The sequence below is a fragment of the Malus domestica genome, chromosome 08, assembly GCF_042453785.1.
Source record: "Malus domestica chromosome 08, GDT2T_hap1".
Lineage (NCBI taxonomy): Eukaryota > Viridiplantae > Streptophyta > Magnoliopsida > Rosales > Rosaceae > Malus > Malus domestica.
Window position 1 is genome coordinate 19146186 of NC_091668.1, and position 22967 is coordinate 19169152.

The 22967-nt window shown below is 37.6% G+C and overlaps 4 protein-coding genes across 5 annotated transcripts; 3 read left to right on the forward strand and 1 right to left on the reverse strand.

The window, feature by feature from the left end:
- The first annotated feature begins 157 nt into the window (after positions 1–157).
- LOC103451184 (uncharacterized) lies at positions 158–2854 on the forward strand. Its single transcript, XM_070827134.1, has 4 exons — positions 158–1118; positions 1188–1890; positions 1981–2448; positions 2552–2854. The coding sequence occupies exons 1-4, from the start codon at positions 307–309 to the stop codon at positions 2723–2725; spliced, it is 2157 nt and encodes a 718-aa protein (XP_070683235.1). The 5' UTR covers positions 158–306; the 3' UTR covers positions 2726–2854.
- A 3307-nt stretch (positions 2855–6161) lies between these two features.
- LOC103423485 (uncharacterized) lies at positions 6162–8133 on the forward strand. 2 transcript variants are annotated; one of them, XM_008361566.4, is made up of 3 exons: positions 6162–6496; positions 6663–6994; positions 7286–7570. In XM_008361566.4, the coding sequence occupies exons 2-3, from the start codon at positions 6694–6696 to the stop codon at positions 7336–7338; spliced, it is 354 nt and encodes a 117-aa protein (XP_008359788.3). In that variant the 5' UTR covers positions 6162–6496; positions 6663–6693; the 3' UTR covers positions 7339–7570. The 2 variants fall into 2 exon arrangements, with proteins under 2 accessions (XP_008359788.3, XP_070683237.1); XM_070827136.1 differs by lacking the exon at positions 7286–7570 and adding an exon at positions 7730–8133 and having other exon boundaries at positions 6273–6496.
- A 3520-nt stretch (positions 8134–11653) lies between these two features.
- LOC139198079 (uncharacterized) lies at positions 11654–12172 on the reverse strand. The gene has a single exon (XM_070826336.1). It carries the CDS (start codon positions 12170–12172, stop codon positions 11654–11656), a length of 519 nt encoding a protein of 172 aa, XP_070682437.1.
- Positions 12173–18732: 6560 nt separating this feature from the next.
- Positions 18733–22630, forward strand: LOC103450639 (DNA repair protein recA homolog 2, mitochondrial). The gene is made up of 8 exons (XM_008390005.4): positions 18733–19028; positions 19114–19144; positions 19227–19444; positions 19658–19745; positions 20211–20383; positions 20892–21038; positions 21156–21290; positions 22001–22630. The coding sequence occupies exons 1-8, from the start codon at positions 18933–18935 to the stop codon at positions 22280–22282; spliced, it is 1170 nt and encodes a 389-aa protein (XP_008388227.1). The 5' UTR covers positions 18733–18932; the 3' UTR covers positions 22283–22630.
- The last annotated feature ends 337 nt before the right edge of the window (positions 22631–22967 follow it).

The following is a 22967-nucleotide window of genomic DNA, read 5'->3' on the forward strand; positions in this document are numbered from 1 at the left end:
GAATACAGTTCTGCTGGGGGTAGCGGTGCTTGCTCAGAACGTGTGATCGACTTCACTGGTGAATTCACAACTAATGAGGTTTGTCCTATTTCAATTTTCGCTTGTGACTTATGATTGAGAAGTTGGATTAGAGATGATGTATATTTGCACTGTGTAGATTTTTAAGAGTAGAGACGAATTGGTGGAGTGAGCTTGGGTGATGACGATGAGTGGAAATTGGAGGTTATATGTGGAGTTCACAACCACCATGCTGAAAAGAGCAACACGAGGAGGTTATCTGAAGAGGAGAAAGCAGTGTTGGTAGATATGTCCAAGAGTTCAGCCAAACCCAAAGACATATTACGCACTATCCAAAAGAATGATGGACTCAACATCAACGAAACAATGAAAACAATTTATAATGTCAGACAACGGTTGAAGTTGAAAGAGAATGCTGTGAGATCACAGATGCATGTATTGCTAAATAAGTTATCCGCTCACAAATATATTGAGTGGCATAGGAGCTCAGATGACAATAGTATGGTGAAAGATCTGTTTTGGACTCACCCTGCTAGTGTAGATGTCTTACGTGCATTCCCCCATGTCCTAATCATGGATTGCATAAGTGAGACGTATTCTTTTCCCCTTTTAGAGATCGTAGGGGTGACTTGTACTAATATAACCTTCTCAGCTGCATTTGCTTACCTTGATGCTAAGAATGAAGACAATTACATATGGGCTTTGAGTAGATTGAGGGCTGTGTTGGATGAACATTGTCTTCCTACAGTTATTGTCATGGACAAAGACTTGCCTCTCATGAGCGCTGTTCATAGTATTTTTCCAAGTGCCCGACATTTGTTGTGTAAATTACATATCAGCAAACATGTGTTGGCAAAGTGTAAGGACATGTTTGAGGGTAAAGATCAGTTGGATAAGTTCATGATGAGTTGGAATATGTTGGTGTTATCGGAGACAGGGCACGAGTATCAAAGCCGTCTGCATGAGCTTGATTATTATTTTGGTAGATATCCACATGCACTTGAATATGTGAAGAACACTTGGTTGAACGAGTATAAAGAGAGGTTTGTGTCTGTATGGACAGATACATGTATGCATTATGGCCACTCGACGTCAAATAGGTAAATTTGTTAATCTTATTTGTTTTCGTATGGAAGTCATCATATACTAGTAATTATTTTGTATGGCAGGGTGGAAGGCTCAAGTGCGAAACTGAAAAAACTACTTGGCAACAGCCGAGGTAGTTTCGAAATGTCTTGGGAAAGGATTCACTCCTTGTTAGAGTTGCAACACGAAGACATCAAGGTATCACTTGAGAAGTGTTTGGCCGTCGTCCAACACAATTTCATGCATGATGAATTGAAGGAGTTGCGAGGTTTTGTATCCACCATTGCTTTGAGCACAATTGTTTGTGAGTCGAAGAAAGCCAATTTGGTGGGGGTGGATTATTCGTCATGTGGTTGCACCATTCGACGCACACATGGATTGCCCTGTGTGCATGAGATTGCAGAGTATAGACAAACTAGTCGCCCCATTCCTCTTTACTGTGTTGATCCTTATTGGAAGAAATTGGATTTGTTGTACTCCCCAAAGTTTAGTGACCATGCAACTCACGTAATTACAAAAATGTATAGGATCTTAAAGCGGTGGATGGATAGCGATGAGGATGGCAGGGTAGATATTAGTACAAAGTTGGAGGAGATTCTGAATATGGAGTCAATTACCAAGACTACCGAGCAGCCAAGTAGAATTGGCACTACCACTCATTGCAATCTTTCTGCCTTTGAGTTGGCCTTGTCCTGTCAAGTAAGTCATTCACCAGCTGACAGGGTTGCCGCAGTCACTACCACATCCCACTCAGAGAAAACAACGAGGCATCCACCCAAGATGAAGGTATGTATGAACATCATTGACTTGTATTCACTATTATTTTGTCGATACTTGAAAGTTGAAACTAGTATATTTATGAATATTGCTGTGCAGGCGCTCAGGATGTCTCCTCTCACTTCTTCTACGCTGAAAGAGCAGTTTCCTACTGCTTTGAAGCCATATATTTCCTCCATTAGGGATTTTACAGGTGATGGTAATTGTGGCTATCGAGTTATAGCTGGATTGATGGGTTTTGGTGATGATTCTTGGAGCAAGGTACGCAGAGAATTGTTGAATGAGTTGCATTCTCATCAAACACAATATGAGAACCTTTTCGGTAGACATGATAGGGTTGACGAGCTTATGCATGCACTCTCATTCTTTGAGGATTCCCCACCATATGATAGGTGGTTGACCATGCCTGATATGGGACACGTTATCGCATCATGCTATAATGTAGTTGTGATCTATTTATCCATGTCATTATGTCTCACATTTTTGCCAACGAGGACTGTGTCATTGCCCTTGTTAGAGCGCCGACACATTGCCATTGGTTCAGTCAGTGATGACCATTTTGTTCAGGTATTGTACATGGCTTGAATACCTTGATTACCATATATGCTTTGATGTGCTTCGTGGAGGTGATTGTCCATTCCTAACTGTTGGTGTGTCATGTTCTCCATAGGTTTATATGTTTCCAGGGCATCCAATGCCACCTGTCTCGGAATGTTGGCACCGAGTTTGCCTACCAGGTACTGATGGTTGGCAAATCCCATACGCTGAACGTATTCAACGATTTAGACAGACTTTTGGTTCGGATGTAGCTACTCAAGAGATGCAGTCGCTCAATAACTGTTGACATGATCTGATCGATATTCTTTTTGGTCAGCGGTTGACACTCAATTTTTCATTGATTGCTAATACATAGTTACAACACTCTGTGAATAGTGATAAGATTATACAGTGTTCAAGTTTTTCCTTTTTCCGAGCCTGTGCTTGTGCATTTTTTTTCTTTTTCTTTACAACGCAGGGTAACATTTCCTTTTGTTTTGCCCTTCATTCAAGAAGTTTTTATTGGCATGCAAATGGATGTTTACCCCCTCCCCTCTCCCCAACCCAAACAAATATTATCTATCATCTTTTTTACCTTTTGTTTCCACTGATCTGAACCGGTTTAAAGTGATATGTTTAATTTTTGGGAGCTGCTATTGGCATTAAAAAATAATAATTCATGTCAACTAAAGGCAATGGTTATCAAACGTTCTCTTAGTATGCTTTTTCGTTCTAGATTATACTAGTTTAAGATGCCCTTTGTAACACCCCGTACCAAATATTGTTAATATGATAATTATAATATTTGGAGATAGTGATAAACTAATATTACTGCATATTAAGTATATGATCGAAAGTGGCTAACTCGAGATCAAAATGATGTGTTATGCAAATCTCAGGGACCATGTTGGCTAAAACGTCTTTAAAGAATGAATTGTAATGTGATTTGGATTAAATGGTGTACATGGACCAAAATGCTATTAAATGTTTCTTTATAATTATGAGTTGGTAACATTATTCGAAATACTTTTCGGGAGCTCGGATGTATATGCAGAATTGGAAAATAGAGTTATACTATATTTGTGCAAGGCCATGAGTTAATTGATGGAAACACTAGTTTTTAATTCTGTTGGGGATGCCAGGAAATGAGGTGGCAAGATGGTAGTAGTTAGTATTTAATTTTAGAAAATAGATTTATACATCCATCAAATAAACCGATTGATGAAGGTCTAACATTGTAATAAATTCATAAATTTGTCTATGAAATTATAATGTTTTAAAGATGAGGTAATGTTTTAAAATAGAGGTATAATATTGTCATGTCACTCAAATTTGAGAATGTAAAATGTTTTTTTTTTTTTTGAAAATATCATAATATTTTTTAATATCATTTCATTTTTTTTATTTTTTTGAAAAAACCTTTCCGAAGAAAGGAGACAGTTTTATTACAAACACATATTACAGAGAGAGGCCCACAAACAAAAAGAACCAAACACACAAACAACCGAACCTCCCAACAAGCTCAACAACAGAGCCCAACACAAGATACAGAACAAAAGATGCTTCTCGATCCCAGCAACCACCGCCTGCAAATTAGTCCGATCAACCAAGAACCAAGCCGCCAGCCAACGCCAAATCCACTCGAGTAACTCCGCAGAACCCAGCCACGAAAGCCATCCCGATCGCCCCACTTGCTCCGATCGTCCCGATCTCAGCCAGAAAGTGAAAGAAGTCCGAGGGAACACCCCGAACGACAGTGCCAACGAAGGCAGACAAAGAGAGGGAGGTGGTGTTGAAAACACCCGAGCCGATGAGATCACCGGAGCTCTACGCACCCTCTCGAAAGATCGCAAAATTTTGCGTTGAGATCTGACTGCAGATCAAAAAGACAGAAGACGGGGAAGACAGGCTTGGGGTAGAGACAGCTGGGTTGAAACAAGAAGAACTGGGGAGGAAATTAACAGAAAAACTAAGAAACAAATAGCAAAAGAAAAGGCTTGCCTCCGACCCCCGCCACAGCGAGGGTCGTCAGCAACAAGTTTAACCAGAGGGGAAATCACTCACACACAGAAGGTGGAAAAACTCTCAAGAAGAGAGAAGGTCACATTTTTAATATCATTTCATACACATGCAATTTCAACAGAGATAAGTGGGCTCAAATCACATCACTTCCACCTCTAAAAAGTCCTGGGCAATAGGCAATTCATTCTCTTAAGTAAACATTAACTACCTAAGTACATATCTACTTTTAAACTGAATAGCCAAATTATTGGAATAAAATATTATTATTATTTTTATAATATAATAAAAAATATTGAAATGTGGTGTAAAGTGGAAGAACATATTAGATGTTTACAAAAAAAAAAATTTAAAATTATTTGTTTTTTTTATATTTTTATAAGTTTTGCATTTTTAATTAATTTTTTTATAATTTTTAATTATGACTCATGTCATCCTTATGTCACATGGCTTAGGAGCTAGCCAGTCGATTTTTGCTTGGATGAGCAACTGGGCTTATACCATCTCCAACCCTTGGGCTAAAAGCCAAATTTTTTTAACCCAGAAATAGCTTTTCTGCTCTAACCTGTCTGACCTAAAATTTTAGCCCCAAATTATTAAAGAATGAACTTAGGCTAATATTTTTTCTTAAATTTACATTTAAAAAAAATTATGTAGACTATCATAAATTAATTTTATGAACATTTTAATCTAAAAATATTTAAATTTCGATACATAAGTATTTATAGAGTTTTTGGGTGAATTTTGAGTAAAATATATTTTTTTAATTATTTTAGAGGTTGGATTTAAATTTGGGTTGTTAGATTTTTTTTTTTTTTACCGTTAGATTTGATTATATTCGATATTAGCCATTGGATTCAATATATTTTAAAAAAAACAAAATTTGAATAGGGATTGTTGGATCAACCAACGGTCCAAAAAGCTCAGCCATTGGATGATAAAAATAGTCATTGGGCTCATGATGATGGTCGATAGCGGCCCTGACAGTGGGTCCCACCTTGTCGGGTACTGAAGGCCTCAGCCCGTGTGGGGCGAGTTGGGTGCGTGAGTAGGCCGAGAATGGGTTGGGTTTGGGCGAGTCCACTCTTTTATAGGCTAATTTTTAGGGGGTATTTGGCTTTTGTTTGGCATTTGGCTTTGACCTGGGTTGGGTTTGGGTGGGGGGGGGGGAGCAATAAATGGGGAAATTACCAAGCCCAACCTTGGGCTAAATGCTAATTTTTAGGTTTTATTCCCCTCCCCCCAAACCTAACATATGCTAAATGTGTGGGTTAAAAGCTAAAAGTCAAACAGAAACCAAATTCCCCCTGGATTTAGCCTAGAAAATGGTGTGGGCACCACCAGCAGGACCCCACTCACATGGGCATATCTCATAGGATTTATTGAATCCAATGGCTGAGATCGAATATAATCAAATTTAACGGTAAAAAAAATTTTAACTGCCCAAATTTAAATCTAACGGCTAAAATAATTAAAAAAATTATTTAACTCAAAATTCATCCAAATTTAGTGATTTTTCAATATTTATCGGAATTTAAATATTTTTAGGTTAAAGTGTTCATAAAATTAAATTATAATAGTGTACATAATTTTTTTTTTAAATTACTTTAAAAGAAAAAATTAGCCTAAAAATTTTAGCTGTTTTTGGACTAAAAATTTTAGCTTTTAGCCCAAAGGTTAGAGTAGAAAAACTATTTCTAGACTAAAAATTTTAGTTTTTAGCCCAAAGATTGGAGAGATCTTAGGTGGGAAAACTGGCCTTAGACCGTGGGGCGGATACCAGCGGTTTAGGACGGGATCGGGGCATATAGTTTAGCCGAGTTTGATATTAAATTAAGTTGTCTAAAAAAATAAAAAAAAGGGCCGGGTCTGTTATAATTTTCACTTTCTCCGTTTCTCAATCTCTCTCAAACTGAATCTCCACAGCTCAGTCCTCCCTCTCGAATCTCGATAGCTGAGCTCCCTCCCTCCCTCCCTCAACTCCTCTGAAGTCGACTCCGACCACCACCACCAGCTCCTCCCAACTCCGACCACCACCTGACGGTCAATCTCACTAAAGGTATTCAATTTTAGGGATTAGGATTGAAAAACAAATTAGGGTTTTGTAGATTTAGGGTTCTTGATTTGCTGCTTGTGTATGAGTTTGGAATTTGGTTTGCTGCTAGTGTATGTATGAATTTCGAATATTTAGGTTTTGTGCTATTGCTGACGGTCCAACTCAGCAGGCGTCGACTCGTACGCTCTGTGGTTCCGGAAATGGAGTTGGCGAACAAGGTGGTGAGCGCCGCCACGAGAGCGGTGAGCAACAACACGGTGATAAACGTGGCCCTGGTGGGTGCGTTCGTTGCACTGAGCGTAAGGTCGGTGAAGCAGCAAAACGACATCGAATCGCTGGAGGCGGAGAAGGCGTCGCTCATCAAGTCGAACAAGGCGGCGAAGCAGACCTTGTGGGACTGGAAGCAGCAGCTCTTCGCGGATGCCGCCTCCGCTGACTCTGCCCTGGTTCCGCTTTCCAGGCTCAAAGCCATCTACGGCGAAGCCCCAGTCTCACAAATTGGTAATTTCACTCTCACTTTCTTTGATTTTGCGTTTGTTTCTAGGGGTTAGAAAATTTAGGGTTTGATAATTGGGAAACTGACCGAAAGGCAGATTTGACAAATCTCAATTGATGAAATGATCATAATCAAATAATGACGACATATCGATCAAATATTGATGACATTGTAGTATCAATAAAATCCCCAAAAGTGATCATTTTTGCAATTGAGATTTGTATTTTCAACATTTCAGTCAATTTCTGTTTATTATTTGTGGGCATGTTCTGATTTATTGAGTAATATTGCTTTAGGTGAGGTTGTGAAGGAGGAATCAAAATCTGCTGCCCCCAAATTTGTGGTCTGATGAGATTTGAGTTTTTTACAATTTTGGGACATTTGGGTTTCTGATTAAATGTGTCAATGTTCATAGATTTTTATCAATCTTAGAGGCTTAGATGGATTGTAGACCAAAAAGTGAGAGAGTCGGATGAACTGATTCTGAATTTTTAAGTTGTAGTTGAAAGGGCTGTTTGTTTTTGCAAATTACAATGCTACAATGCACAAGAAACTCGATATTTTCTTTCGTTTCGAAGCAATTGCAGCTGAGTTAAATGTCTTGCTTTCATTTGATGATTGAGAATTTGGACCGCTTGTGTTCAAGTGTTGTGCCATGGAACTGTCGGTAACTTTCTTGTTTTTGCAAATGGCAATGCACAAGAAACTCAATGTTTTCTTTAATTTCCAAGCAATTGCAGCTGAGTTTAATGTCATGCTCTCATTTGATGATTGAGATTTTGGACCACTCGTGTTCAAGTGTCGTGCCATGGAACTCTGAGTAACTTTCTCTTGCCGGACTTACGCTACCAACAAATGTTTATGTTGATGTCTAATGATTTTGGGGATGAATGTGCTGTTTTCATGAGAAGATTAAGGGGCTAAATTCAAGATTGCAACCCAGCTGATCACATTGTTTTGTTATTTTGTACTCACTTGATCAATATTTTCTGCATTATTTAGGGGAAATTTTAAGAATCACGCTTCTGTGGTGTGTAATTAGAGATGTGAAAAACACCTGCATTCACATTTTGGCCTAAACTTGCACCCCAAGTACTTTGTTATTGTTTTAGTTCATCTTACTAATCCTATTAACAACTTATTACTTGTTGCAAAGTGAGATTGTGAACAAGCATATAACGTTCGGTCACATTTAGTTGTTAGGATTGGATTATATTGGATAACTCACTAGATCAAGATAGGTTGAAGTAGTGGTATTCCTCATCGCTTGGATGTGAGAGGTCTTTAGTTTTGAATCTCGGATATGGAGAGTTCGCAACCACTCTATTCTCTTATAGTTATTCCAGTGTGTATATATATTTCGTTGTATAAAAAACAATTAGATAGATTGGTCTCAAAGGAAATTTATCTTTGAAAGGCATCGTTTGGGATTGTCTTTTTCTTCACAAAAATTGATTCACTTTAAAGTTAAGTAATAAAAAAGTGTGTGATGAAAATAAAATACACTGCTTATTTAATACCTCCATGCAACAGCTTTTAAAAGCGATTTGTAGGTTGTTTTTGAAAACTGTTTTAATAAGAGAGGTGTTAGATCCACTCCACAACCGTATTTTCCCAGCCAACTTTTAGTGAAAAATTTAATGAGACATTTGACCTTGTGTAATGACTCATAAAGCCCTAATAAAATTATCCTAGTCTGTTTTTTTATTGCCAAAAGAAAAAGAATAATTAGAGAAGACGAAGAGAACGCATGGCTTTCTTCAAATTGGAAGAAAAGTTAGATTAAAATAAGAAGAAAAGGGCGGAGCCCAGCCATCCGTTTCAGAAAACACACATTCCTCTTAATCGTTTTTTTTTATCAAAATTTCAAAATGTCGCTACTGAGATTTGTTAGGGGAAAGATTTTCGGAAATCCAGCAAATTCTTCGTCGATATCAATGACGACTGAGATGAGGAGGAAGATTAAGACTATTTTTTTCGTAGTCTTGGGCGTTGTGAGGTGAACATGTTCGCATGCGTCAAGGCTGTCAACAAGCAGAAGGTGCTCAAAGGGCGAATTCACGATCAACACTAAAAGGGGTGCCGTCGATTGCTGAAGTCTATTATGAATTGGAAGGTCACGTTTGGTCGACCTGAGACGACCAAGATCCAACATCGGCTTGCGAGGTTGGGCTTAACGTTGGATGCTCAGGTTTCTTGATTTGAAAAATCTTATGATGTTTCTTGATTTGAAGGCTTTCCATTTTAGGATAGTATTACTATTTAATTTAGAAGTGCGAGACGCTCTTTTTCCTTTCGTCTGTGTTGAAATCCCCTACAAGATTTTTATTGTGGCACATTATTAGCTTCCTATCCTCTTTGATTGTACGTTTTCTTTCTCATCTAATTAATATCGTACTTCATCTCAAATTCTAACTTTAAACTTTTGGAAAATAATTAAATTGATTTGAGGACATTTTAGGCAATCTCCAACCGAAGGGTCCAGATGGTCAGAGGGCCGAAAATAGCCCGAAAATCGTCTCCAACCGAAGGCTAGGTCATAGGGCTCTGGAATCTGGGAGGGTCCCACGAAATCGGAGAGGGCTGGAGGGCTGGCTGCAGCCAGCCCGGGGCTGGCCAATTTTTTTTAATGGTTTGTTATTTCTGTTAGTTATAGCCGACATGAATACATTATATTACTTAATATAAATGTATTACTGTCGGTTACTAAATAATATCAATGTATAACCGACATGATTTCTTAAAAAAAAAATTCAAATGCAACGTCTATTATCAATGTATAACCGACATGATTTCTTAAGAAAAAATTCAAATGCAACGGCTAGTAGCCGTTGCATTTGATTTTTTTTTTTTACAAACTTGTTCATATAACTTTTATTTTTTTCCTATAACTTTTATTTTACAAAATTTGTATCATATTTTTTTTTAAATTCCATTTTTTCCTATAACTTCTATTTCACAAAATTTGTTTCATTTTATTTTAAGTTGTAGTTTTTAAATAATAAATTATGTTTGGCTTTATGGCCCTCTGGCTCTCGGTTGGAGACGAAGGCAAATATGGCCATGTACTGTTCATTAAAATATTAAGACCATCTCCAACCGAAGGGTCTAGAGGGCCAGAGGGCCGAAAATAGCCCTAAAACCGTCTCCAACCGAGGGCTAGGCCAGAGGGCTCGAGAATCTGGGAGGGCCCCACGAAATTTCAAAGGGCCAAAGGGCTGGCTGCTTTCGGCCAGCCAGCCAACCCCGGGCTGGCTATTTTTTTTTAATGTTTTGTTATTCCTGTCGGTTATAACCGATAGGAATACATGCTATTATTTAATATACTAAATAATGGCATGTATTCTTGTCGGTTATAACGGACAGGATTTAAAAAAAAAATATTCAAATGAAACGGCTACTAGCCGTTGCATTTGATTTGATTTTTTTTTACATTATTATTATTATTTTTTATTTACAAAAATTTTCATATAACTTCTATTTTTTCCTATAACTTCTATTGCACAAAATTTATTTCATTTTTTTTTTAAATTCCATTTTTTTTCCTATAACTTCTATTTCATAAAATTTGTTTCATATTTTTTTTTAAATTCCATTTTTTTCCTATAACTTCTATTTCACAAAATTTATTTCATTTTTTTTAAAATTCCATTTTTTCTATAACTTCTATTTCACAAAATTTGTTTCATATTTTTTTAAATTCTATTTTTTTTCCTATAACTTCCTAAGCCATTATACAACATTAAATTAAATTAAGTAACATAAAACAACATTAAATAACATTAACCAACATAAAAATTATACAACGTGAAACTTAAACAACATTTTAAAAAATATTTAAAAACATAAAACGTAAATGCCCACTCCATGCTTCTTTGGGCCCAAAGATGTGCAACAAGATCTTGTTGTAGGTACTTGTTTGTGGCATGAGAACGTATCATTCTATAGCGCCTCATGTACTCATCTATAAAGATATTACCAGTTCTTGGATTGAAAGGCAAATTAGGCTCATCATATATTTTTGCACGAGCCATTCTTGACCTATTTGGATATTCTTAGTCGTCATCGGACTCTCCATCAATATACCCATCTCGCTCATCCTCCACTATCATATTGTGTAATATGATGCAAGACATTATGATGGAGTCCAAATTTTCTCGACTCCACCCTCTTGCCGGTTCGCTGATGATCTTTCACCGTGCTTGTAGAATACCAAAAGCTCTCTCAACATCTTTTCGATATGCCTCTTGGTGTAAGGTAAACAACTTTTCCACGTTATTCCTAGGGTTTGGAATTGCTTGGACAAGTGTCACCCACTTTGGGTAGATGCCATATGCCAAGTAATACCCCATATTGTATTGACGGCCGTTGATGTAGTAGTTAAGTTGAGGTGATTTACCTTCCGTCAAGTTATTGAAGAGAGGTGAACGCCCAAGAACTGTAATGTCATTTTGGGATCCAGGGACTTCAAAGAAAGCATGCCAGATCCATGTGTCATATGAGGCAACCGCCTCTAACACAACAGTTGGCTTTCTCAACCTTCCGTTAAAGCCTCTTTGCCATCCGGTGGGACAATTCTTCCAATCCCAATGCATGCAGTCTAATGACCCTATCATGCCCGGAAACCCACGGTCTTCAGCTTTGTGAAGGAGCCGATTCATATCTTATTGATTTGGCTTGTGGAGGTATTCGTCTTTGTAAAGCTGAACAATTGTGTCACAAAATTCTTGAAGAGTATCAAGGCATGTAGACTCAGACATACCATGAGTTTCATCCATCGAATCAGCTGGGGAGCCATAGGTCATCATTCGGAGTGCAACAGTAACCTTTTGATGAGGTGAGAAACTAGGGCGGCTTGCTCTGTCCCTCTTTTGTCGAAAGTACGGATTGACGTGCTGGACATCACAAAGAAAACGCTCGAAGACATGACGCCTCATCTGGAAGTGGCGTCTGAAATCTTCTTCTGTGTACATTGAGTTGGGGTCGAAGTAGTTGTTCATCAGATTGACATGCGTCATCGCTCTGTTTCGTGGTTTGTAAGAGCGACCAGCAATAGAGCCACCCCATTGAGGTTGTTCCTCAGTTGGCTGACACATCATGGCCGCAGCTATGACTGCTGCTATGTTTTGTTTGTTGCGCCTTACTTGAACTTCTTCATCAGACTCCTCATCTTCTCGTCTCATTTGCGCCCATTTTGCTTCTATTTTGGAATTGGATGAGGACCCCCAGTTGGAATTCATTGCAAACTTGAATTGAAAGAGATTGAATTGAAAGAGATTGAATTTAAATAGATTGAATTCAAAGTTGTGTGAATTATATCCCAATATCCACCCTATTTATAGCAAAAAAAAAAAATTCAAATCCAACGGCTAGCTGACGTCAGCTACCAATGGCTAGTTGACGTCACTTAGCGGTTGGATTTGAATTTAAGTTGTAGTTTTTAAATAATAAATTATGTTTGGCCTTATAGCCTTTTGGCCCTAGGTTGGAGACGGTTTTTTGTGAAAGGGCTAAAACGAGCCCTCTGACCCTCGGTTGGAGATGGAGGCAAATATGGCCATGTACTGTTCATTAAAATATTAATATCTTGGAGAATCTTGGAGGGCCAGATGGCTAAAACGAGTCATCTGGCCAGCCATCGGTTGGAGATTGCCTAATATCTTGGAGGATCTTAGAAGGCCAGAAGGCTAAAACGAGCCATCTGGACAGCCATCGGTTGGAAATGGCCTTAGGAATATTGGTGAGTGAAAAAAGAGTGTTTTAATTTTTTATGGGGGGTGAGAATATAAGATGGAGTGTAGGGTTGCAGGGTTGGTTTAATAGTTGTTAAGAGGAGTTGAGTATAATGAATATTTCTAATTTATGTAATACTCTCATTGGTTTAAAAAAAATGACATTATTTAACCTTCAACACTCATTTTATCTCTTGGAGAGTAAAGTGACTGTCACCACTTAGCACTACAAATATTAACCTTACACCATCACTGCTAGTACCACCATCATTGTTGCTACAATCACCACCACCACCACCACTATAATGATAACTGACAACACCCTCATTGCCACCACTATCGTTGTTACCATCACCGCCATCATAACCACAACTGCCACTATTGTCACCACGACTACAACTGCCACTATTGTTGATGCCGCTACCCCTACCACCATTGCTACCTTTACACCCCAACCACCACACTCCACTATAGGTACCACCATTATATCCCCACTTTTGTCGTTGCCATCACCGTTGCCACCACCATCACTATCACCGTCGCCGCCACCACCACCGACACCACCATTGCCATCTCCACCACCCTCACTATAATGTCCCTTTTTGTCATTATATACATTTATATCATTTTACATAGAAATTTCTCAAATGCTTTTATATTGTTTTTCAGACCACCTTTAAAATGTAGTTTATCAAATGCTAAACTTTTTTTTTTTATATTTTATTTTATTTATTTATTTTTTTTATAGCTGATTATTAATAAAGTTCAAAAGCAGTTAAAAAAAAACGTAGTAATATCAAACTGGCCATAAGTGTTATCCCAACATAATTTTAGGATTGGAAGGGAAACGTAACCAAATGCATAAAATTTGACACCAAATGCTCACAAGTCGATAAAAAGCAAACCAAATATATTTGGTAACATGTGGTTCATAATTCGATACAAACATTTGCTGTTTATTAGGAACATGGTAATACTATATCGGAAGTTGTGGAAGGTAACTGGAGTGACTAGTCAGCAAAATGGTAGGTCACTCGCTTAAATATGTAACAGCATTTTCTTGAACCCATCTAGCATGGATTTGGCTTCCATCCGATCTAAATTGTGGGGATCATAGGAATCCTTATATCTTAGTCATTTATTGTGCATTGTGCGGTCAGAAATCATTTGATTTTGTATATTTAAAATTAAACACAAATAATACCTGACGAAAACTAGTTGCACGATGTACGATGAATGACAAGAATGTGGAAATCCCTAGGATCCCCACAAAGTGAATCCGAAGAGGATCCTCTTCCATCTAGCATATTGGTGTATTTATGATATTTATAACGTAGATACATAATACGATGATGGTCAAAAGGAGGCTGAAATGTCTCTGTAAGTCTTTTAGGCCCCTAAAACAATGGATTGCTATGACGAAACCACCAACTAATCCTTTTTTTTTTTTTTTTAAAGGGTAAATTACATTGTACCCCCTCAGATTTGGGGTCTATTACAATCGTATACAACATCTTCAAAATATTTCACTTTCATACCTAACCTACTGTTTTATTTTAATATAATACATTCGTTACATTTTTCATTCATTAATCCGTTAAGAGCTGACATGGTGGCCACAGTTGTGCCACACGGCTGTCAAATGTGTGCTACGTAGCAATTTTTTTTAATTCATTTAAAATATTATAATAATTTACCCTTAGAAAAAATAAACAAAACCCAAATTGAAACCCACCTCCGCGTAACCCCCCACCACTGCAAACAAACCCAGAAACTCCCCCCCCCCGACCCACCTCCTTCTCCTCCCATCACCACCGCAACCCCCATCACCATCGCAGCCCCCAAACCACTCCTCCCTCTTCACCTTCCCGACCCACCTTCTCCCTTCTCCACTATTTAAATTTAAAAAAAAAAACCCAACAAACCTAGAAAACCTATAAACCCATCTTCTCCCTCCCCTCCCGACCCCCATCACCTTCATCGAGCCCAAACCCCTCCACCTCCAATGCTCTTCATCGCCATCATGTCCAACCCTCTCCTCCTCACACTCCTCCTCCACCTACTCGCCGTAACAGGGCCCACTCTGACCACCCTCCCTTCTTTTTCTCCAGAGACCCACTCTCTTCACCCCTTGTTCGGGCCCAATCGGGACTCCCAAACCCCGTCACATAACCCTTCACATCAAATCTGAAACAAACCCACCAACCCATAAACCAAATCAGAAAGAATCACGAAAAAAATATTGCCAATAAATGCAAAATAAAGAGAGAGAGAGAGAGAGATAGAGAGAGAGAGAGAGATGTCGGAGATAGCAAAGGAGAGGGAGGCGAGGGGTTGAGTGGCGGCGGGGGGAGGGGGCTGAGGGAAGGGAAAGAGTTGGAAGCGAGGCTCTATAAATGGTTCGGAGATAATGATTTGGATTTTTGGTTCGGCGTCGTCTTCGGCGGTAGGTCTCGGTTAGGGAAGGGGAGATGAAGAAAGTGGAGGAGGGAGAAGGTGGATCGGGAAGGTGAAGAGGGAGGAGTGGTCTAGGGGTTGCGATGGTGATGGGGAATGGCTGTGGTGGTGATGGGAGGAGAAGGAGGTGGGTCGGGGGTTAGGGGGGGGAAGGTTTTTGGGTTTGTTTGCAGGGGGTATGAAAGTGAAATGTTTTGAAGATGTTGTATGCAATTGTAATAGATCTCAAACCTGATGAGGTACAATGTAATTTACCGAAAAAAAAAAGATACATAGTATGATTAAATATTACTAAAATTATGAATCAAACATATAAAAGCTACCTACACAATGTTTCACTTGAAATAGATTGTGTCACTGTTTTGACCAAAATCACATATTATGATGTTTTTTTCTATTTATAATTATTGTTTTGGTTTTGATCACTTGAGTATTGTGTTTGGAATTAAACTTTCTTCCCAAAACCTAACATTTCTGAAAAAATTGGAGTGAGAGTGGCGGCGCCACTCTTCTACCCATTTTCACGCCGCAGCTTGATCCCTGTGCCACCACCAAAGCCGACACTTGGATCTCCTGCACCTATGGTGGACATAAAAACTGTGGAACCACCAAACCGAATACGAATGCGACAATATAAACTGGAAAAATTTGTGTTAACAAAAAAAAGTCAACGCAAGTTCAAGAATCGAACTAAACTATTTAGACCGGCTCCAGTTCCAGTTTTTATGTTGGCAGAACCACTCTGAACAGGACCAAAACATGATTATAAATAATTAATTAAATTTAATAGTTGTATACATGTGTCACTAAATGAGTGATAAAAACCAAATTGGTTTCACCTAGTGCGACTGCACGGGAGCATTTCTCAATTAGGCCTTTCACTTTCACGGTTCACTTATTGAGATAAGGCACATATTTGAAAAAAAAGAGTAGATCTCCAAATTTGACATTCTGGTTTCAATTTCATATTTTTAGATGGAATGATCTTAGATGTTCAGTTACTTCTTGCTTTTTCCTTTCCCTTTTTCCTGGGCCTTGTTTTAGTTTCTTGGTAAGTCCTTTTTGGACTTAAATTATTGCATTTATGCTAACCTTCTTATTGCACAGTGAATGTATTTTATGTGTGGACGTATATTTGTATTTTTGAATCTATATATGTACCTTTGAATTGTGTTTCTTTTTTGTAACCTTGGTATCAAGGACATTTGCATTTTGATTTAGTCTCTAAAAATGATTTGTTTTGCCATTCAGTACTATGGTCTAATGGTATTCATCTTCATTTGGAAGTGAGAGATCTTAAATTTGAATCTTGTGGATGACGATTTCATACCAAATTAGGCTGTCTATTGTGTGATTTGGCCGAACTCCCACTCTCCTTAATATAAAAATATTGATATACTAAAAAAAAAGATTTATTTTGTTTGTAACTTTATTTAACCATTTTAGAAGTCATATTTGAATTCAAGCATGCAAAAAAAAAAAAAAAAAAAGAAAGAAAGAAAAACCAAGTTGAATACCATTTTGATTTGGTATTTAAATGATTATTCAATACTGTAAACATGTATGAACCAAACCAAATCGTATAGTTTTTAATAATAAATTTAAAAAAATGCACTGAACCGAACCATTGATATTTTCGAATACCTATTCCAATTTGAGCATAAAACCGCACCTTGCCCACCCCATCCAACACCCCACATTCCCAGGAGGATCATCGCCATATTCTCTTTGTGAGGGTCCTGGGTAGGGCTGGGTTCGGTTGGCAAACCATGCCAAATTCTTTGTGCCACCTGCCAGCCACATATACTTACTTACTGAAAATCAGTTACCGCCAACCAACCATCTTCTTGCGGTTGCCAAAAATTGGTTCGGCCAAAATTATTTTTTGGTTTGGTTGGTAAATGGCACAACTGGTGGTTTACTAAAATCTCAAATTTGTCAAATCAAGAATATATCTTTATTGTGCCTTTCTACAATTTTGCTTAAAAAGATAAAATATAGTTCAATTTTTCTACATGATCGATCGATTGGTGTTAGGGCTTATGATATATGCGTACATCTTCTAACCCCAAATGAGAGGATACAACAGAAAAAAATTCATTTAAAAATAATACTAGAATACAACAGTACTATAAATACGTAAGATATGCATAAAGCATCGCAATAAATCCCCAAGAGAAGGGTTTCACAAATATTTACCTAAATTTGAAAGCTAATGAAGAAGAAGAAGATTTCTGGCAGAGATAGCAGTTGACCGGATGACAAGGAGGTGTGCGTTGAAAAGAATAAGAAAATTAAGAGAAGGCTGCTAGAAGTCGTGCATATATTTTTCAAACCCTAAAACGAAGGAGTCATTTATTTTCTAAACCCTAAAACTGAGGAGTCAAACATGTAAAAAATTCCTAAAATATCTAAATAGAAAAAAAAAATATGTGTATATATATGGGGTAGGTATGACTTACTACCGGCATACAAAATCAATTGCTAAAGTCATGCCATTAATTGTCGGTTGGGTAAAATGTCAAAACTATATCATACCATTAGAGCCGATTGATATGGTTCGGTTGGTAAATTAGTTTATGGCAAAATTTCCCACCCATAGTCCTGGGGATCTTCCAATCATATCTATTTATCGTACATCATGCGGTCATAAATTATTGTAAAATTTTTATTTAAAATTAGATATAAACAATACCTGACAAAATAATGATCGTACGATATACAATGAACATATACGATTGGAGGATCTTCGCGAGCATCCTCGCAAAGAGATTCGGCTTGGATCCTTTCTCCCGACTAGGGATAGGCAAATACCCATTGGTTATGGGTAACCGCGGTTACTCGTCCATTTAAATTAAACGGTTACGGTTATGGGTAACTGTTTAGATAAATAAACGGTTATGGGTATTAACCGCAGTTATAAACGGATAAGCATTTACCCATTTATTTTATATATGTAAAACTAACACAAACCATGTTCTCGATCTAATAATACTTAGCACTCAATAAATTAGCAAGGAATTCATCGGTCATTCTCTCAATAACACTGCTACAGGAATGATGATTCTCATCATCAAGGAAATTGACAAAAATGTCTTTTAAACAATTTTTGTAACCTAATAATACTTAGCAAATATTATTTTTACATTCATTGGTAACAGTTAAAAATATCGTCCCTAAACTATTATTTCAATTATTGGAATGGTGTAAGGATTTAAAAAATTAAAATATGGAAATGTATGATGAATGTACTTATAACGGTGTTTAATTGTCAAAAAAAGAAAATTATGAATATTTTTTTTAATTTTCAAGTTGTTAAAAAACATGTAGACTGGTGAAAAAAGGGTAATGGTAAAAAAAAGAAGATAAACGGGTTAAAAAGGATAAAGGGCTAAACAAGTATTAAACAATTACGATTAAATAGGTATGAGATTATAGGTATGGTTAACTATTTATAAACGATTATGAGTACGAGTATAATCAATTAGGCAACTATTCAACAAGTGAACGATTATGCGGGGGTAAATAAGCCATCCGCCGTAACCATTGCCATCCCTACTCCCGACATTCGACCCAACAACTCATATTCGACACAATTTCCCATATTCGATCCAACACCCGTTTCTCTCCCGCCCACACCCACCATAGAGCGGCGCCACACCTCCGGAACTCAAAAACCCTAAAACCCGCAAAAGCTTATCTTCCATCGTATACCCTCAGACCACCATTAATCTACGAGCAGACCCGTCGGCGAATGGGGTTGCTTCTCCGTCCTCCGCTTGCACAGCGGCTTGGTCTGGCTGCCTTCAAGCAACCTCGTCTTTCTTCCGTACTTTGCTCCTTCCTCCAGGTATCTCTCTCTATAAACCTGCTGTAGAATTTAAATTCCAAATGATTTAATTTGGATTTTGATTTTGTTGGTGTTTTATGCCCAGAGAGGAAGAAGACATTGGACAAATTGTGCCGGTAATTTTTCGCATTGATTCGGTAGGAAATTTTAGAGCTTGTTATGTGTAGAAACATTGATGATGGTGTGTGTTGATGGCAGCTGAATGTGATGGACTGTTGGATCATGATGATAATGACGATGCCAAAGCAAGGGAGAAAGAAGATGCATTGAGTTCGGCTCTCTCACGGCTTTCTGGTGATTTTGGCCGGGAGTCTATGATGTCAATGCAGCGGTTTTCTCGATCAAGACGTCCGCCTGTCATCTCCACTGGCTCCTTGAAGCTTGATCTAGCTCTTGGGATTGGAGGATTACCCAAGGTAATTAAATCATCGACTACTCATTACTTTTCGATGGACATTGCTATTTGTTACCCTGTATGCCCTGATGATGGTAGGACGAAAAGATGCTGGTAGTTACTAATAATTTAAAATAGGTGCATTGAATTCGTTTGTATTTCAATTCTAGCTGCAAATCGATGAAATAGTGTCAATTGTAAAACCCTAGTGAGAAATGTGCATTGCCATCTGCAGGGAAGAATCATTGAAATTTACGGGCAAGAAGCATCCGGGAAGACCACGCTTGCACTTCACATCATCAAGGAGGCTCAAAAGCTTGGAGGTGTGTATCATCTCATTCTTTGTATTGGAAATGTCATTTTGCTCATCTTTGTTGAAACTCCCATCAGCTACTGTATATAGAGTAAATTATCTTATCTTGTTATTTTCCATTGTGTTTGTGTATATATAATATTATATAACTCAAAAAAAAAAAAAAAAAAAATTGCCCCCCTATACACGAAGGTACACACAGATGGAAGCTATCTTCTTATGGATGGAAAACTGAAATTTTTGTATGGTTGAACACGAAGCGAAATAGGAACTGATATCTAGTGATTTAGGCATGAGAGGGTAATAGAGTATAATTGGTGGACTGTATGCTCAAGGTCCTAAAAGTTTCTACCCCTACGTTCCCTCCATAGACATGCAACCTATTCAATGAGTGATGGCCTTCAATTATATTGTTCTATATCGTATATTTCAAGTCTGTTATTATATTTGCTTAACTGGACTGTCCTTTTGGCAGGACTTTGTGCATTTCTTGATATAGAGAATGCCATGGAATGTTCACTTGCAGAATCTATGGGTATAAACACCAAAAACCTTCTCTTTTCGCGTCCCGATTCTGCTGAGAATATGCTATGTGCTGTTGACACTCTGACTAAAAGTGGTTCTTTGGATGTAATTGTGGTTGATAGTGTAAGTGATTGATACTCTGACTAAAGATACATCTACCTGTTTTTCAACACTAATCTTTATTTTATTGACCTTTAATGCCAATCTTTAAGTGCACCAAATATTTCTACAGATATACTGACATGTCTATACATATATGTATGCTATCATTTCTGTTTGAAGAACCCTCTGTCATTTCCAAGTTATGCTATCAAGTTATACAGGAAATGTGACACTTTCTGACTGTTGTATTTTAATTTTCAGAATCTAAGAAAGTTACCTCTTATACAATTAGATAGACCTGGGAACTGAAATGCAGTGTGACTAACTAATGAAATATATAAACTGAGATCAGTTCAGTGTTGAATGGAACTTAGAGAGTTCATTCTTGGACCTGTATTTCCTTTTCATTGGTTAATTAATTTACACTGCTGTGCTGTCATAGATGTAGATAATCACTATTAATCATTTTAAAGTCTTTTGAGGATATAAAAACTATCAATTTAATATTTGGCATGTTTTGATATTTCAGGTAGCTGCCCTGGTCCCCCAGTGCGAACTTGATGCTGAAATTGATAGTGACTACCGAGATGCACAATCAAGAATCATAACCCAAGCATTACGAAAAATACATTCTTCATTATCCCATTCTCGTACCCTTATTGTTTTTATTAACCAGGTTATCACCACTGTACTTATAAACATTATAACCTATTAATTGTCTGTTCAAAATTCCATCTTAAAAGCTGCAGAAGGAGAAATAATACTTACTATGTAACATTTCTTCCGTATCCAGATTAGATCAAGTCCAAAGTCAGGGAAAGAATTTGGACCTACAGATGAGGTTACGTGTGGTGGAAATGCCTTGAAATTCTACGCAGCAGTGCGGTTGAGACTTAAAAGAATACAGTTGCTTCAGACTGAGGATAAGGTAAATCCTTTATTAGTTTAATAATGACATGAAAAAAATTATTGATGTTATGCTGCGGCTGATGCTACTTAATGCTTCATGCTGTTGTGCTGTTGGTCTCTTTGGATGAGCCATATTGCTGTTGGGCAATATATTGGTCTTATTTGTTTTTTGTTTTTGTTTATAATTTTATTATTATCATTTGATCAAAAGTGAAAATATGGTCATATTTGTTAAGACTACCTAAAAGTTGTCCAAAAAACGACAGTTTCTTTGATGTTCTGAGCAGCAGTTAGAGTACTCAATAAGAGTATCACCTGTTTTTGTTTGGTAAATGAAACAATAACTAATTGAGTAGGAAAACTGACAGAAAGGTAGACATATTTTTAAAAGTTAAAGAGCAAAATCAAAGAACAATAAGTAGAATAGTATAGAACTGCAAAGAGAAAGCAATAGAATAAAAAGTCGCTTCTGCAGTCGATGTATTTTTCCATGAATTTCAGTGGCTGCAATCTCTTGTCCTTGCCTGAAAACTGAGTGCCAAGAGAAGAGAGCTTGACATCCTTGACAAGTGAATGTGCATTAGAGCCACTAGTAGAGCTTTTCGCTTCACAGTTATGTGAACTTATTAAAACCACTATGTTTATTGTGGGTGTTAGGTTGATCTAGTTAGAATATGGCAGTTCTCTTCTTTATCGATGTGAACTTATCAAAGTCCATATTGTTTTTAGGTTACAGGTCTTGGGATTTCTGTGCAAGTTGTGAAAAATAAATTAGCACCTGCAATGAAGAAGGCCGATCTGGGGATACACTTCGGGAGAGGCTTAAGCTGTGAATCAGAGGTATTGCAGTTGGCTTGTGAACACAGGGTCATTGCCAAAGAAGGAAGCAACTACCTCATAGGGCAGAAGGTTTTTAGTAATGAAAATTCAGCCGAACAGTATTTGGCAAAAAACGATGCGCTTTTTGATGAGGTAGTAACGATCTTAAGGAAAATACTGTTTGAAAGATAGAGTACCTAGACGACACTGAATGAACGAACATCTGTCAAATGTGAAGTGTAAAATGGTGGAGTGATCAAGTCCCGTGTCATGATGCTACCTGAAGGTTTGGGATGACATTCCGGTTTAGGATGCAGCTAGCATTTCTGTCAAAAATTTGACGGAGGCTAAATGCGAGTTCCGAATTAGAAAAAATGGTAGATTTCACCGTTATTCAACGCCTCCAGGTTATCGTATGTAAAATTGTCGGAGCTGTTCCGTGGTTTGTGTAGTAACAAAACCACGACACTGTCGACTTTCACTTGTACATAGAACCTTGATTATGAGTTATATTTTGTACCTTCCATGGCTTATGAGAAACATGTCTCATATGATGTCACACTTTGCATGTCTCATATGATGTCACACTTTGCATGTCTCATAATAGAATTTTTGACAGAATTGTGATAGAAGGACCACATTAATTTGCGACACCTATTTTCAGGTACTACATTAATTTATTATCAATTTCAGGGACCATTTTGATAGTGTGGGGGATATTGAAGAGTGGAGTAAGAATCGTGGGGAGAGATGTAGAGAAGGTACAAGGTATAGAATGAGAACTTGAAAAAAATCAAAGATTGTTCTATGTTGTTCACCTTCGAAATTCTGGTTTTATTCATTTATTCCTGAGCCTAATAGCGTATGCTTATACCTA

Excerpts from the sequence above, each read along its gene's own strand:
- LOC103451184 (XM_070827134.1), top strand. The coding sequence starts at position 307 with ATGTCCAAGAGTTCAGCCAAACCCAAAGACATATTACGCACTATCCAA. Across the intron at positions 1,119-1,187 it reads GGCCACTCGACGTCAAATAG|GGTGGAAGGCTCAAGTGCGA; the intron begins GTAAATTTGTTA and ends TTTGTATGGCAG. Across the intron at positions 1,891-1,980 it reads GGCATCCACCCAAGATGAAG|GCGCTCAGGATGTCTCCTCT; the intron begins GTATGTATGAAC and ends ATTGCTGTGCAG.
- LOC103423485 (XM_008361566.4), top strand. The coding sequence starts at position 6,694 with ATGGAGTTGGCGAACAAGGTGGTGAGCGCCGCCACGAGAGCGGTGAGC. Across the intron at positions 6,995-7,285 it reads AGCCCCAGTCTCACAAATTG|GTGAGGTTGTGAAGGAGGAA; the intron begins GTAATTTCACTC and ends ATATTGCTTTAG.
- LOC139198079 (XM_070826336.1), bottom strand. The coding sequence starts at position 12,172 with ATGAGACGAGAAGATGAGGAGTCTGATGAAGAAGTTCAAGTAAGGCGC.
- LOC103450639 (XM_008390005.4), top strand. The coding sequence starts at position 18,933 with ATGGGGTTGCTTCTCCGTCCTCCGCTTGCACAGCGGCTTGGTCTGGCT. Across the intron at positions 19,145-19,226 it reads ACATTGGACAAATTGTGCCG|CTGAATGTGATGGACTGTTG; the intron begins GTAATTTTTCGC and ends TGTTGATGGCAG. Across the intron at positions 19,445-19,657 it reads GGATTGGAGGATTACCCAAG|GGAAGAATCATTGAAATTTA; the intron begins GTAATTAAATCA and ends TGCCATCTGCAG.